This window comes from Bufo gargarizans, chromosome 2, assembly GCF_014858855.1.
Source record: "Bufo gargarizans isolate SCDJY-AF-19 chromosome 2, ASM1485885v1, whole genome shotgun sequence".
Classification (NCBI taxonomy): domain Eukaryota; kingdom Metazoa; phylum Chordata; class Amphibia; order Anura; family Bufonidae; genus Bufo; species Bufo gargarizans.
Window position 1 is genome coordinate 304,653,288 of NC_058081.1, and position 17,320 is coordinate 304,670,607.

General features: G+C 45.1%; 1 protein-coding gene across 2 annotated transcripts in view; it reads right to left on the reverse strand.

Annotated features, from left to right (window-relative positions):
- TPH2 (tryptophan hydroxylase 2) overlaps positions 1-17,320 on the reverse strand; it is a 316,022-nt gene that overhangs the window by 258,170 nt on the left and 40,532 nt on the right. For both annotated transcript variants that reach the window (XM_044277143.1, XM_044277142.1), the window contains 2 exons: positions 11,429-11,612; positions 8,013-8,113 (listed from right to left, as the gene is read on the reverse strand). In XM_044277143.1, the coding sequence (XP_044133078.1) occupies positions 8,013-8,113; positions 11,429-11,612 (285 nt within the window). The remainder of the gene's footprint in view (positions 1-8,012; positions 8,114-11,428; positions 11,613-17,320) is intronic.

The following is a 17,320-nucleotide window of genomic DNA, read 5'->3' on the forward strand; positions in this document are numbered from 1 at the left end:
AGTAAAGCCGGTGCATACGAAATTTATGTAAAAGGCAACTATAAACGTGGCCTGGAAGTGCTTCTCTAAAGGTTCAGCACTTATGGCTTGTTTACAAGCAGCCGGCAATCAAATGTCTGACAGCCATATACGTTGTGCGGGTCAGATTGTTTTATGTGAAGTGTGCCGCACATTACTGACTGACAAAAGGATTATATCTAACAGCAGCGTCTGCAAGGAATGTATACAAGAGATACAGGTGAAACACGAAAAATTAAAATATCGTGCAATGTTCATTTATTTCAGTAATGCCACTTAAAAGGTGACACTCACACATGAGATAGACTCATTACATGCAAAGCGAGATATTTCAAGCCTTTATTTGTTATACATTGGATGATTATGGCTTACAGCTTATGAAACCCCAAAGTCACAATTTTGAGGTCCCCTTTGCTCAGGGGGTATGGGTGAATTAGCTGACTAGAGTGCGACACTTTGAGCCTAGAATATTGAACCTTTTCACAAAATTCGAATTTTAAGCTGCATTAATGCAATTCCTTTTAATTTGTGTTACTGAAATAAATGGACTTTTGCACAATATTCTAATTTTTCAAGTTTCACCTGTAGAAGGTAATTCCATAGCTTAAAGGGGTTGTCTCACTTCAGCAAATGGTGTTTATCATGTAGATAAAGTTAATACAAGACACTTACTAATGTATTGTGATTGTCCATATTGCTTCCTTTGCCAGCATCATTCATTTTTTTCATGACATTATGCACTGCTCGTTTCCATGGTTAAGATCAACCTGCAGTCCATCATTGGTGGCCGTGCTTCCATACTATAGGAAAAAGTGCTGGACTATGCGTACTCCTGCAGTCCCAGCCACCAAAGAGGCCGGCAGGGGTGTAACTATCATAGCGGCAGACCATGCGACTGCTATGGGGCCCAGGGCAGGAGGGGGCCCAGTTGGGATCATCCTCTTTTCTACAGGAGGTGAAAACTTGGTCAGGACTCTACCCTCTAAAAGGAACAACTTCTAGCAAATGAGGCAGTTTAAAAAAATGCCCCAACAGTCATTGAAAAGGGTTTAGGCGGAACTCTTCTGTCCTGTGTGGGGGGCCTGGTTTGATCTCTGCTATGAGGCCCTTACTTCTCTATGTGCGCCACTGGAGGCCGGCACTTTTTCTTATAGAGTACAAACACGTCCACTGCTGATGGATTGCAGGGTCGTCAAAACCCCTGGATACGAGCAGTGTATAATGTGATGGAAAAATTCATCAAGCCAGCGAAGGAGGCAATATGGACAATCACAGTACATTAGTAAGTGCCTTGTATTAACTTTATCTACACGACAAATGCCCTTTGCTGAAGTGAGACAACCCCTTTTAGGGTACCTGAACACGTTGCAGATTACAAGCGTTTTTTCAATGTGCATTTACATGCAGAAAAAATGCAGTGTAATACAGTACCAGCAAAGTGTATGAGATTTCACAAATGTCAAGTACACTTCGCTTTTTATTCCGTGGGGAAATTAGCCTGCAGTGTGGATGTAGAAATCCACAGCATGTCAATTACTTGTGCAAATTTTTGTGCAGATTTCCCCATTTTAAGTGATCTGTGGAAAATCCACATGCAATGTATAGAAATCAGCTCGAAAAACCACGCAGATTCTCTGCTTTGAAATGTTATGCAGATAGCCCAAAGGGTTTGTCCAGGATAAGAAAAATATAGCTGCTTTCTCACTATAAGGGCTCATGCACACGACAGTATTTTACGTTCAGTATACTGGCCGTTCTTTGAGTTCAGTATTCGGTACATATACTGAACCATTCATTTCAATGGTTCAGCAAAAAAAACTGAAGTGTCTACGCGTGCATTCCGTTTCAGTATTTTCGTATCTCCGTACTGTGAAAAGATAGAACATGTCCTATTCTTGTCCGCAAGTCATGGTGCCTGGCTCCATTCAAGTCAATGGGTCTGCAAAAAAACGGAACACATACGGAAATGCATCCGTATGTCTTCCGTATCTGTTCCGTTTTTACTGAACCATCTATTGAAAATGTTATGCCCAGCCCAATTTTTTCTATGTAATTACTGTATACTGTATGTGGCACACGGAAAAACAAAAAGGAAACAGAAAAAAAAAACGGAACAACGGATACGTAAAAAACGGACCGCAAAACACTGAAAAAGCCATACGGTCGTGTGCATGAGCCCTAAGGGCTAATGAACGTAAGGGCTCTGGGCCCGTGCTGCAGACCACAAATTGCGGTCCGCAATGCATGGGCATCGATCATGGGGCAGACGCATGCGGATCACAGACCCATTCACTTGAATGGGGTCCGCGATCCGCATCCGATGGTCCGCACCGCAAAAAAGTAGTGCGTGCACTCCTTTTTTGCTTTGAGGAGGCACGGCCAGAAACACCACGGAAGCACACCGTAGTGCTTCTGTGGGGTTCCGATCCGTGCTTCCGCACCACATCTCTGGTTTTGCGGACCCATTCAAGTGAATGGGGCCGCATCCAGGATGCAGGATGCACACGGCCAGTGCCCTGTGTATTGCGGACCCGCCATATGCGGGCCGCAATACGGCCAGGGCGGGGAAACAGCCGTGTACATGTGGTATTGCAGCTGAGCCTCATTAAAATAAATGGAGCTGGCATGCAAGAGCATGTACAACATGTGTACTGGTGAGGTGCTGTATTTGGAAGATAGCAATCATGTTTTTCTTATCCTGGACAAACCCTTTAAGGCCCTTTTACAAAGGCCTTTATGGCCTTTTTACACAGGCCACCCATTCAGGCAACCTGCAACTCCCCCTCCTGGCAGGAAGCAGGACCAGCTCACTCCTACCAAGAGGGGAGGAACCAACCCTGTTCCTCCCCTCTTGGTAGGAGTGGGAGTGTCCTGCCTCCTGCCAGGAGGAGGAGTTTATTTTTAGATACAGAGTGAAGAGGACACAGACTGCAGTGCTCCTTCTCCTACAGAGGATTCTCCAGAGAGAACCATCACTAAATTGCCTCAAGTAAAGCCTTGAGAAGATAAAGAAAGCAGAGTGAACTGCTAAATTCAGGTTCTAAAGACCCTGCTGTGGAGTGAGGGAATATGGCTAAAGACACCCTCATCACCAAACAACCACTAGGTCAGCATCACCTAAGTGCTGAATCAACACCAATCACCCTATCTCCATGTCCTTGCTGGTGCCAGAGAAGTATTGCACTAAAGCCTGCTGCTACTGTAATTCCAGTTCTACGTTGCACTTAGTAAAAAGGACTTTGTTATATTTAACTCTCGCCTCATTCTTCAGTACTATAACTTTAATTGCAATGGACACCAGGGATAAACAGCCTGAGGTATGACACCGTGACACTACAACACTAAATCAGGGCTGCTACTACTCCCATCCTCTACATTGGCTCCCACTGGGGCTCACTGGAAATGTAAATTCAGTTCTCACTGAGGATCAGGCAATTATTAGTACAGTATCTAATGGTTTGATCCTGATAATTGTCTGATCAGTCAGCTTGAGTAAAGGGTCCTTTACTGGCGTACAGTGTGGTAGCCAACCTATTATTCTATTGTTAAGTGACCACTGACAACCAGAGACATCATTCTCATTTTTCAATATGTGACTTGCAGTTTGGCTGTGGCAGAGGTGCATACGTTCCACAATGCCTGTCTTTGTGTATCCCATGGTGCACCACATCTTTTTCATGCAGAAAACTTTCGTTTTACTTGCGATGATCATAAACAGAGGCATTGCTAGGATCTCAAAAGGTTTGGGGCCCAAGCCCCAACCTCCCAGCTCCAACGCTAAAAACATATTTGGACAGGAGAATACAGCACCGTATGCCTGTTATATCAAGTGCTGTCTCCTCTCATGTAGATGTTCTCTTTCCTCATCTTCTCCATTTATCCCAGACAACACATGGCAACATCTTTCAGCTGTGTCTGGGCTCTGCAGAGTTTGCCACACATAGATGTTATGTTGTGTTATGCTCCTGCTACCTCAATACTTTGCCCCCTGTACTCACCAATGCCCCCAAATACATACTATACTGTAGAGATAACAGTGTCATAGGGATAGTCCGCAAAGTACTCCCAAAAGTCACACCAATAGTAATAATTTCCTTTCTTAGATCCTTTATTAGTAATGGTGCCTCTTACAATGATAATGTTCCTTGAGAGTGACCTATTAGTAGTAGTGCCCTCCTTATTCCACTTCGAGAATTTGCGAATATTTAGAATATAGTGCTATATATTCGTATTCGTGTGTATTCTAGATTTTTTTAAACTTGAACACATGATCCCTCCCTGCTTCTTGCTTGTGGGCCAATGAGAAGGCTACAATATCTTTGTCAGAGCTTAGCAACATCCCAAGCAACCAATAGGAAAGTTGCCTACCCCTTTACTATATAAGACCCTCCCAAGCAGCCATTTTCTGAATTTTTTTGCATTTTTGAGAGAGAGAGTAGTGTCATTGCTGTGCTCTGTGCTTTGGTGTGTCAAACTCATTAGATAGTTAGTTTATATACAGATAGTTAGTGGGAGATAGTCAGTGTAGGTTAGATCGTGATATAGTGTAGCTGTAGCTATGGTTCTGCTGTCCATACATACATGCTACAGACATAGTGCTGTGAAGTCCCAAGTTCACAACAATACTTAGTGCACCAATCAGTAATATGTAGTCAGACCTGCTAAAATGTGAAGTTGCACATATTGCACAATATGCACATCATTGATTGCCGATTTGCGCAATCGCGAATATATTGGAGCACTCTATCTGCATATAAAGCTATTGTAATGTTCTGCCATGCCAACCATTTTCTAGAGTCTCAGGAAACTTCTAGCAGCTTATTAAATGTAGCAAAAGACCCACGCCTGTATTGCGCGCGCATTACGTGAATATTACATTGCCGACTTTCGCAATCAAGAAAATAATCACAAATTCTCTAATTCGTGAATTTATTACGAATATTCGCCCAAATATTTGCGAAATATCGCAAATTCGAATATTGCTCCTGCCACGCATCACTAGTAATTATGTCCCACTGTGCCCCCAGTACTGATAAAGCCCCGTAAAGTGCCTCCATAAGGCTCCCTATAGAGCCTCCCATAATTAAAACACCCCTTTGTAGACCCCTGAGTAGTTATAATGCCTCCTATAGTGCCCCCAGTAGTTATAATGCCCCTTACAGTACCCCAGTAGATAGTATGCTCTCTATAGAGCCCAAATAATTAAAATAGCCCCTTGTACTGCCCCAGTAGTTAAAATGCCCCCATGTAGAGACCCTAGTAATTATAATATATATTACCTCCTTGTAGAGCCCCAATTAATTAAAATATTCCCTTGTAGAGCCCCCAGTAGTTATAATGCCTCCTATCATGCCTCCAGCAGTAATAATTCCTATAATTTATTGGGGATAATTAAAATCCCCAATAATTTTAATAGCCACCTGTTATGCCCCAGTAATTATAATAGCCCCCTGTAGTGACCCTAGTACTTATAGTGGGCACTGTAATACCCCTAACCCTGGGTTCACACCTGAGCGTTTCTGAGACGCGCGTTTTATGCGCGTATTTGTCGTGCGGTTTTATGCGCTTTTTTGCAATAGTAAACGCGCGTTTAACGCGCGTTTGTGTGATTGACTGCAGTGTTGTCCAATGAGTCTATGGGCCAAAACGCACGACAAATGCCCCCAAAAAAGCTCAAGAACTTGTTTATGCGTCAGGCGTTTTACATCGCGTTCAAACGCACTGTAAAACGCTCAAGTGTGAACCAGGGCCATAGGGAAGCATTGGTTTTCACGTGTTGAGCGTTTTACAGCGCGTTTGAACGCGCTGTAAAACGCTCAGGTGTGAACTTAGGGTAATAGTTATAATGATGCCCTGTAGTACCCATAGTAGGTATTTTGCACCCTATAGTGTCCTCAGTACTTATAATGTCCACTATAGTCTCCTATAGTAATAATGTCCTCTTTTAGTACCCCCACTAGTTATGCCCTCAGTAAGTACTGTATAATGCTCCCTGTAGTGCCACCAACATGTATAATGCCCTCTGTGGTGCCCTCAGTAAGTATAATGCCGCTCTGTATTGCCCCAAATAGGTATAATGTCCCCTGTAGTGATTCCAGTATTATAGTGCACCCATATAATGCTTCCAGTACTTATAGTGACCACAGTACTTATAGTGCCCCTTGTAGCACCTCTGTAGTGCCCCACAGTGCTTATAGTGTCCCCTATAGTTAAAATGCCCCCCACATGGCTCCCCAAGTATAATGCCCCCTTAGTGCCCCCCAGCACTTATCATACCCCCTGAAGTGTCTCCAGTTTTTATTTAAAAAAACTTGTAGTCATAATGCGCCTCAGCCCCTACGTAGTGGCCTACAGAACCATCTTCCCCCAGTGGTAGTTTGAAAAAAAAATACTCACCTGACTCCCTGCAGTAGTATGCGGCCTGAGTCTTTGGCTTTTGGACTCAGGCAGTCGCTTCTTGGCACAGGCCTGTGCAATGATGTCCTGACTGCCTGGGCTGTTCTATTCTATCATAGGCCTCAGGCCTAGTGGCCTGTGGCCTATGAGAGTGAGCGGTGGATTAGGGAGCCATTGACTCCGTCAATGAGGACAGCAATACAGTTAAATAGTCTGTGGCCATAATGTTTGGGGCCCTGGACAAAAGATCCGGGGCCCAAGCTGGGTGTTTTGACCCAGCAAGGCCCCTGGCCATAGATGTCAGTGCAGAGCTTGGAAAATGAATATGAGTAGCCTCAAATGGCTTCCGTGTCTGAGGAGAAGACTGACAAGGAATGTCTCTCATTAGTTGGGTCCCAGAAGTGGACCCTCATGTTTGAGATATTTATAGCATATGATTTTCACATATAAGCAATGTCTCAGATAGGAATAGTCATGCAAGTTTTACTGTGGCCTAAGTGCTACAGTGTGACAATGTGGCCCTTAGAAAGGAAAAGGCTTGCACGTCTGTATTAGGACATTGCAGAGCTAGGCTGGAGGATAAAATTGCCCTGTTAAAAACAATTAACCTATGGTATAGCATTAGAGACAGGATATGAGATGTTCACATAGAAACATTTAAATACATGACATCTTTACTTCTTTGTTTTTTCTTTTCTTTTTTTGCTTCAATTCCTGGCCACTTTGATTGACAGTTTGGTTACTCTTGAGTTTCATGTGATTTTTTTTATTAGCCATTTGAATGCTTTTGTGACTATAGACACCAGGCAGATTTACAGCTATTCTACATACTTTTTATGTTTTAATGACCGACCTAAAGAGTTTTCCACAACCCAGAGGGTCCCACAAACCCACCTTTATGACACGCCTTCCAGCCAAGTCTATGGATGTCACTTCCACTGTGAACAGGGCAAATGGAAAGGAGTATTTCTGGCCCAGTCTATAGTGATATTCCATCCATAACCCAGACCAGAAACCTGGTAGATGACATGACGACAGCAAAAGTAGGATTTTCAGAACAGGAATGTCACGTGACTAGGTTCCAGAGGGGTCAATCCATGCAACTTCGGAATGGTAAGTACATTACAAACGTTCTCCTACCATGCTACTTTCCTTACTTATCCATCCCCCATGGTACTTTTGATCTTCTACTTAGGCTTGGGGTATATGGAGACTTTTTGTGGGACAGCTTTACATCACATGTTATGCAGGAGTACACCCAGTTGCATGCAGAATTAGGGAATATACACACGAGGCAGAACTATTGCTCATATTTCAGTGACAAAAAATCCTTTTTATACATCTGGATAGAGTTGCTTCATTCTTGTTTGCCGTTTGGTCAAAAAAAGAAGCAGCAAAACCAAGCGTTTTTGCACAAATTACCAGATTAAAAACATGAAAACATCTTTCATCTATAAAAACAGCAAGGCAAGAAATAAACTCATACAGCCAGCAACATACAAAGACTTCAAGCAATAAAAATAAGTTGCAGACTTGTTTGTTCATTAAATATTTTTAAGATATCATCTATCATCATGTACCACATATATCATACTTACAGGGTGGTCAGCATCCAATTCAGAACCATACATGAGAACTCTGTGGGAACATTTATCAAGCTCTGAGATCTTTCTCGGAAACCAGGGGACTCCATCAAGTTCTACTGGAAAGAAAGAACAGGGTATTACGTTTAGCAATTAAAGAAGGGCTCCAGCAGGGATTTTCTTCCTCTTGTCATTTTCCTCCACTTTCTCTAGAAAACCACACAATTACAAAAAAAGAAAAATAATGGCCCAAGCTCCAGGGCTGGGAACTCGTGGCCCTCTTTTATACAGTAAATAGTAGAAGGCAAAAATCCTGCTACTGCGTATCTATATGTGGCTCATGCCCTTTTCCAAGAGCAACATCACCAGTTCTTCAATAGATTGAAAATCTAGCCTCCCAAACTTTCTAGGGCGCTACCCAGCAAACCCACCTCCTGCAAACATAACTCCCTTGGAAAGTCTGCATGCATTTATATTTTATGTTTTAGTTGGTTTTCATTTGCAAATGCAAAGGTACTCACTGGCCTCTGGGTGACGTGTCCCCAAACAGCAAGTTATTGCGGAGCCACTTAATGTTTTAAGATCTATTACTGCAGAGGCAAGTGATTGGCTGCAGCAGCACATGAGATCCCACCCACAAATTTACACACTGGGTACTGGAAATCAAGTTTTTATGTTAAACACCTTTTTAAAGAATTTTGGTCACTGTAATAAAAAAAAAACATCTAAAATCCTTAGATGGCCAGATAATTGGGCAGATTATTGGGACGAACGTTCCTGCGAACACTTGTTCCCGACAATCTGTCCATCTAAAGGTCCAGCCGAAACTGTCAATAGTGCAGGTACGTGAATTATTATTGAACCAATGCAGCTGTATAAGGCCTCTTTCACACGACCGGTTTCTTTCCCCGTTTATGGGCCGTTTTTTGCGTTCCGTATACGGAATCATTCATTTCAATGGTTCCGCCAAAAAAACAGAATGCACTCTGTATGCATTCCGTTTCCGTTCCGTTGAAAGATAGAACATGTCCTATTATTGCCCGCAAATCACGTTCCGTGGCTCCATTCAAGTCAATGGGTCCACAAAAAAACAGAACACATACGGAAATACATCCATATGTCTTCAAAATCCGTTCCGTTTTTGCGGAACCATCTATTGAAATTTTTATGCCCAGCCCAATTTTTTGTGTGTAATTACTGTATACTGTATAGGCCATATGGAAAAACAGAAACAGAAACACAACGGAACCAAAAAACGGAACAACGGATCCATGAAAAACACACCGCAAAACACTGAAAAAGCCATACAGTCGTGTGAAAGAGGCCTAAGGAGGAGCAATCGCAATAGTGTTTGCTAGTTTGGAGGAGATTGCTGCATGTAAATGGGTGGTCACAGGACAGTGGACACAGGGCACGATATGTATGCGAGCACAGCTGAGCGAGTGCAGGGCAAGGCACTTGTTAGTATTGCACCTAAAATATGCCCCCATAAAGAAATGCCACAGGTAACCAGTAACATGTTTTGTGGGGGGCATCTTATATGTGCAATAATACATATCGTCCAATACAGACATCCAAATTTCATGTTAGTGCAAAATCCATTTTATTGATAGTTGTTGTGCAATCAATAATTTTTTATTAAAGGGTTTCTGTCATCAGAAAAAACGTTACGTTATGTAGCTGACTGACATTAGCGATGGGCTGATGTCAGCAGTACATAACTCCCTGCCGACTTATAATATGCTAATGAGCCTCTAGGTGCTATGAGGGCGTTCCTGCAGCACCTAGAGGCTCTGTCTATTCAGCCTTTGGCAGTGGCACGCCCATGTCCAGTTGATTGACGTCCGAGTTCTCCGGCGCAGGCGTGGGATTTACAGGACGAAGAGGAGAACTCGGACGTCAATCAACTGGACATGGGCGTGCCACTGCCAAAGGCTGAATAGACGGAGCCTCTAGGTGCTGCAGCAACGCCCTCATAGCACCTAGAGGCTCATTAGCATATTCTAAGTCTTTATTTTAATAGAACGGCGGCAGCGGCGGGCAGGGAGTTATAAAACACTCTGTTATGTACTGCTGACATCAGCCCATTGCTCATGTCAGTCAGCTACATAACGTTTTTTCTGATGATTGACAGATTTCAGAATCCTGTTTAAACACTGTTACATTACACTTCAAATGTTTTATATTTATACCTTTTTAGAAGTAAGTGAGTGACTATCCAGGACAACAGGTGTCAGGACTCTCAGAGTTCAGTTCAGGACTCAGGACTGTCTTAGTTGGTCAGGTTGAAAAACCACTGCTGCTGCACTGCAGCCTGCAGGCAGGGCACAATAGTGGGCACTGGGCTGGGCACAGGGCACTACTTGGGCAGGCTGCCTGGCTGCTGCTGGAGGAGCTGGACTGTTAAATTCTCCCACGGGTGAATGAGCTCCCTGCCTCTCTCTCTGATGTCACTTCCTGACTGTGGACCGTCACCTGACTTCCTTATCAGAGAGAAGGAGGCAGGGTCACTGGGAGGCAGCCGCAGGCAGGGGAGGAGCGAGGAGGAGGGAGACTGACTGATTGAACAGTGAGTGAGCCGCTGCGCTGCCTGGCTCGGGGCACGGCACGCATCACTGTAGTGTAGATAGAGGAGGGAGGGAGCAGGGAGAGGAGGGACTCGGCTCGGGGAGGCTCGGGACTGGAGCGCTGCGCTCAGCTGATCACCCGGCTGCCGGCGCTGCAGTGAGTGACAGCAGGGCACAGGATTACAATCCCGGACGGGTGGCAACCCTAAGCTCAGAGCAGCTTTTTAGCGCTGTTAGTTAGCCGGCGGCCGCAACAAAATAGTAATAAGTATACTTAGTTTGCGGCAGACTGTCGGCCGCCCGGCGCCCCTGTTGCTATGGCGCCCTGTGCGGCCGCACAGCCCGCACACCCCAAAGGCCGGCCCTGGCTTCACCTCCACTTAATAAACGCTTCCTTCTCAACAATCGGCTGTTCCTTGGTCCATCTAAATCTACCTCAAACCTAATAATACACTTTTAGTCTGTACAAATCACTTTTCAGCAATCATCTGATTATCATCACAGACAGGATTACAGTGAGGTCACCTATATATAGAAAAATATCCACATTTTACAGTAGGAGATTGTCGGAGCATATCTATTCTCCCTCTCCGCTCAATGACCTTTGCGCAGGTCACAGATCATTTATAGAAAATGCTAACATATAAATCAATGAGTCCCCTCCAGACTATTTCCTCTATGGGCCATGGTGAAGGCTGTAAAACACATTTTAACAAAATTGATTTAAAAAAAAACTGCAATCAGAGAATAAAAACATACAGTATGAATCACTATCTGGTTTTCACTGGCAGAAAAAAATTGAAGTAACACATCCCCTTTAATAACCTTATAATACTGTAAATGTAAAGTGAACTGAGGTCTTGCCTTCATCTTCCCGCCATTTTCTTTCTGCAGGATTCAAGGAGATGACATTTGGCTGAAGCTTTATCAGATGAATTAGTTCTTGGGCTTTTTTCTTAGTGCATTCAAATTCTGCATAAATCTCTGCCTCGGAGCTCCCATTTTTGGGCTTTCTGGATTCTATGTGAATAATGCTCACATATTTTTCCTGAAGAAACAAAAAATATAAAACAAATGAGAGAACCAATAATGACCTCCTGCTGTTATATTATAAATGGCATTTCCCTGAGAATACAAATACTAGTGATGAGGATGAATGCTGGAAGTATTAAAAAAAGCCTATGTACACCTTTGGGGGCATTTTTTTATTATTATTATTATTATTATTATTATTATTATTATTATTGCATTGCACTAATTTTAAGCTAAAAATCTTTTTTTCAATTGGTCTTTATTAAATTGAGATTCTCTAGTAGCAGGCTCTGTATTTTTGCTGTTTACCTTCAGGCAGCTCATCTGATGGCTCCTTATCTCTGTTCTCTGACCTCCTAAACACTCATTATACACTGCCTGTATGTCGCCACCAAAAAAAAAGGTCACACACTCTTATATTTCGTTGGACCGCCTTTAGCTTTGATTACAATTCGCTATGGCATTGTTTCGATAAGCTTCTGCAATGTCACAAGATTTACAGTATTTCCATCCAGTGTTGCATTAATTTTTCACCAAGATCTTGCATTGATGATGGTAGAGTCTGACTGCTGCGCAAAGCCTTCTCCAGCACATCCCAAAGATTCTCAATGGGGCTAAGGTCTGGACTCTGTGGTGGCCAATCCATGTGTGAAAATGATGTCTCATGCTCCCTGAACCACTCTTTCACAATTTGAGCCCGATGAATCCTGGCATTGTCATCTTGGAATATGCCCGTGCCATCACGAAAGAAAAAATCCATTGATGGAATAACCTGGTCATTCAGTATGTTCAGGTGGTCAGATGACCTCATTCTTGGGGCACATACTGTTGCTGGACCTAGACCTGACCAACTGCAGCAACCCCAGATCATAGCACTGCCCCCACAGGCTGGTACAGTAGGCACTAGGCATGATGGGTGCATCACTTCATCTGCCTCTCTTCTTACCCTGATGCGCCCATCACTCTGGAACAGGGTAAATCTTGACTCATCAGACCACATGACCTTCTTCCATTGCTCCAGAGTCCAACCTTTATGCTCCCTAGCAAATTGAAGCCTTTTATTCTGGTTTTCCTCACTGATTAGTGGTTTTCTTACGGCTACACTGCTGTCCAGTCCCAATCCTTTGAGTTCCCTTTGCATTGTGCGTGTGGAAATGCTCTTACTTTCACTATTATTTGGACAGGCAGTGTAGCTCACTTATTGTACTGATACGAATATGGTTTAAATAAGTGTTTATCACCTTTTAGTAATTTAGTGATAAGTAGAGTTGAGCGAACACCTGGATGTTCGGGTTCGAGAAGTTCGGCCGAACATCCCGGAAATGTTCGGGTTCGGGATCCGAACCCGATCCGAACTTCGTCCCGAACCCGAACCCCATTGAAGTCAATGGGGACCCGAACTTTTCGGCACTAAAAAGGCTGTAAAACAGCCCAGGAAAGAGCTAGAGGGCTGCAAAAGGCAGCAACATGTAGGTAAATCCCCTGCAAACAAATGTGGATAGGGAAATGAATTAAATTAAAAATTAAATAAATAAAAATTAACCAAAATCAATTGGAGAGAGGTTCCATAGCAGAGAATCTGGCTTCCCGTCACCCACCACTGGAACAGTCCATTCTCAGATATTTAGGCCCCGGCACCCAGGCAGAGGAGAGAGGTCCCGTAACAGAGAATCTGTCTTCATGTCAGCAGAGAATTAGTCTGCATGTCATAGCAGAGAATGAGGCTTCACGGTCAGCCACCACTGCAACAGTCCATTGGCATATATTTAGGCCCAGCACCCAGGCAGAGGAGGGAGGTCCCGTAACAGAGAATCTGTCTTCATGTCAGCAGAGAATTAGTCTGCATGTCATAGCAGAGAATGAGGCTTCACGTCAGCCACCACTGCAACAGTCCATTGGCATATATTTAGGCCCAGCACACACACAGGCAGAGGAGAGAGGTCCCGTAACAGAGAATCTGGCTTCATGTCAGCAGAGAATCAGTCTGCATGTCATAGCAGAGAATGAGGCTTCACGTCACCCACCACTGCAACAGTCCATTGGCATATATTTAGGCCCAGCACACACACAGGCAGAGGAGAGAGGTCCCGTAACAGAGGATCTGGCTTCATGTCAGCAGAGAATCAGTCTGCATGTCATAGCAGAGAATCAGGCTTCACGTCAGCCACCACTGCAACAGTCCATTGTCATAAATTTAGGCCCAGCACCCAGGCAGAGGAGAGAGGTCCCGTAACAGACAATCTGGCTTCATGTCAGCAGAGAATTAGTCTGCATGTCATAGCAGAGAATGAGGCTTCACGTCAGCCACCACTGCAACAGTCCATTGGCATATATTTAGGCCTAGCACACAGGCAGAGGAGAGAGGTCCCGTAACAGACAATCTGGCTTCATGTCAGCAGAGAATCAGTCTGCATGTCATAGCAGAGAATGAGGCTTCACGTCAGCCACCACTGCAACAGTCCATTGGCATATATTTAGGCCCAGCACCCAGGCAGAGGAGGGAGGTCCCGTAACAGAGAATCTGTCTTCATGTCAGCAGAGAATTAGTCTGCATGTCATAGCAGAGAATGAGGCTTCACGTCAGCCACCACTGCAACAGTCCATTGGCATATATTTAGGCCCAGCACACACACAGGCAGAGGAGAGAGGTCCCGTAACAGAGAATCTGGCTTCATGTCAGCAGAGAATCAGTCTGCATGTCATAGCAGAGAATGAGGCTTCACGTCAGCCACCACTGCAACAGTCCATTGGCATATATTTAGGCCCAGCACACACACAGGCAGAGGAGAGAGGTCCCGTAACAGAGGATCTGGCTTCATGTCAGCAGAGAATCAGTCTGCATGTCATAGCAGAGAATCAGGCTTCACGTCAGCCACCACTGCAACAGTCCATTGTCATAAATTTAGGCCCAGCACCCAGGCAGAGGAGAGAGGTCCCGTAACAGACAATCTGGCTTCATGTCAGCAGAGAATTAGTCTGCATGTCATAGCAGAGAATGAGGCTTCACGTCAGCCACCACTGCAACAGTCCATTGGCATATATTTAGGCCTAGCACACAGGCAGAGGAGAGAGGTCCCGTAACAGACAATCTGGCTTCATGTCAGCAGAGAATCAGTCTGCATGTCATAGCAGAGAATGAGGCTTCACGTCACCCACCACTGCAACAGTCCATTGGCATATATTTAGGCCTAGCACACAGGCAGAGCAGAGAGGTCCCGTAACAGACAATCTGGCTTCATGACAGCAGAGAATCAGTCTGCATGTCATAGCAGAGAATGAGGCTTCACGTCACCCACCACTGCAACAGTCCATTGGCATATATTTAGGCCTAGCACACAGGCAGAGCAGAGAGGTCCCGTAACAGACAATCTGGCTTCATGACAGCAGAGAATCAGTCTGCATGTCATAGCAGAGAATGAGGCTTCACGTCACCCACCACTGCAACAGTCCATTGGCATATATTTAGGCCTAGCACACAGGCAGAGCAGAGAGGTCCCGTAACAGACAATCTGGCTTCATGACAGCAGAGAATCAGTCTGCATGTCATAGCAGAGAATGAGGCTTCACGTCACCCACCACTGCAACAGTCCATTGGCATATATTTAGGCCTAGCACACAGGCAGAGCAGAGAGGTCCCGTAACAGACGATCTGGCTTCATGTCAGCAGAGAATCAGTCTGCATGTCATAGCAGAGAATGAGGCTTCACGTCAGCCACCACTGCAACAGTCCATTGGCATATATTTAGGCCCAGCACCCAGGCAGAGGAGGGAGGTCCCGTAACAGAGAATCTGTCTTCATGTCAGCAGAGAATTAGTCTGCATGTCATAGCAGAGAATGAGGCTTCACGTCAGCCACCACTGCAACAGTCCATTGGCATATATTTAGGCCCAGCACACACACAGGCAGAGGAGAGAGGTCCCGTAACAGACAATCTGGCTTCATGTCAGCAGAGAATTAGTCTGCATGTCATAGCAGAGAATGAGGCTTCACGTCAGCCACCACTGCAACAGTCCATTGGCATATATTTAGGCCCAGCACACACACAGGCAGAGGAGAGAGGTCCCGTAACAGACAATCTGGCTTCATGTCAGCAGAGAATTAGTCTGCATGTCATAGCAGAGAATGAGGCTTCACGTCACCCACCACTGCAACAGTCCATTGGCATATATTTAGGCCCAGCACCCAGGCAGAGGAGGGAGGTCCCGTAACAGAGAATCTGTCTTCATGTCAGCAGAGAATTAGTCTGCATGTCATAGCAGAGAATGAGGCTTCACGTCACCCACCACTGCAACAGTCCATTGGCATATATTTAGGCCTAGCACACAGGCAGAGCAGAGAGGTCCCGTAACAGACAATCTGGCTTCATGACAGCAGAGAATCAGTCTGCATGTCATAGCAGAGAATGAGGCTTCACGTCACCCACCACTGCAACAGTCCATTGGCATATATTTAGGCCTAGCACACAGGCAGAGCAGAGAGGTCCCGTAACAGACGATCTGGCTTCATGTCAGCAGAGAATCAGTCTGCATGTCATAGCAGAGAATGAGGCTTCACGTCAGCCACCACTGCAACAGTCCATTGGCATATATTTAGGCCCAGCACCCAGGCAGAGGAGGGAGGTCCCGTAACAGAGAATCTGTCTTCATGTCAGCAGAGAATTAGTCTGCATGTCATAGCAGAGAATGAGGCTTCACGTCAGCCACCACTGCAACAGTCCATTGGCATATATTTAGGCCCAGCACACACACAGGCAGAGGAGAGAGGTCCCGTAACAGAGAATCTGTCTTCATGTCAGCAGAGAATTAGTCTGCATGTCATAGCAGAGAATGAGGCTTCACGTCACCCACCACTGCAACAGTCCATTGGCATATATTTAGGCCCAGCACCCAGGCAGAGGAGGGAGGTCCCGTAACAGAGAATCTGTCTTCATGTCAGCAGAGAATTAGTCTGCATGTCATAGCAGAGAATGAGGCTTCACGTCAGCCACCACTGCAACAGTCCATTGGCATATATTTAGGCCCAGCACACACACAGGCAGAGGAGAGAGGTCCCGTAACAGACAATCTGGCTTCATGTCAGCAGAGAATTAGTCTGCATGTCATAGCAGAGAATCAGGCTTCACGTCACCCACCACTGCAACAGTCCATTGGCATATATTTAGGCCCAGCACCCAGGCAGAGGAGGGAGGTCCCGTAACAGAGAATCTGTCTTCATGTCAGCAGAGAATTAGTCTGCATGTCATAGCAGAGAATGAGGCTTCACGTCAGCCACCACTGCAACAGTCCATTGGCATATATTTAGGCCCAGCACACACACAGGCAGAGGAGAGAGGTCCCGTAACAGACAATCTGGCTTCATGTCAGCAGAGAATTAGTCTGCATGTCATAGCAGAGAATGAGGCTTCACGTCACCCACCACTGCAACAGTCCATTGGCATATATTTAGGCCCAGCACCCAGGCAGAGGAGGGAGGTCCCGTAACAGAGAATCTGTCTTCATGTCAGCAGAGAATTAGTCTGCATGTCATAGCAGAGAATGAGGCTTCACGTCACCCACCACTGCAACAGTCCATTGGCATATATTTAGGCCTAGCACACAGGCAGAGCAGAGAGGTCCCGTAACAGACAATCTGGCTTCATGACAGCAGAGAATCAGTCTGCATGTCATAGCAGAGAATGAGGCTTCACGTCACCCACCACTGCAACAGTCCATTGGCATATATTT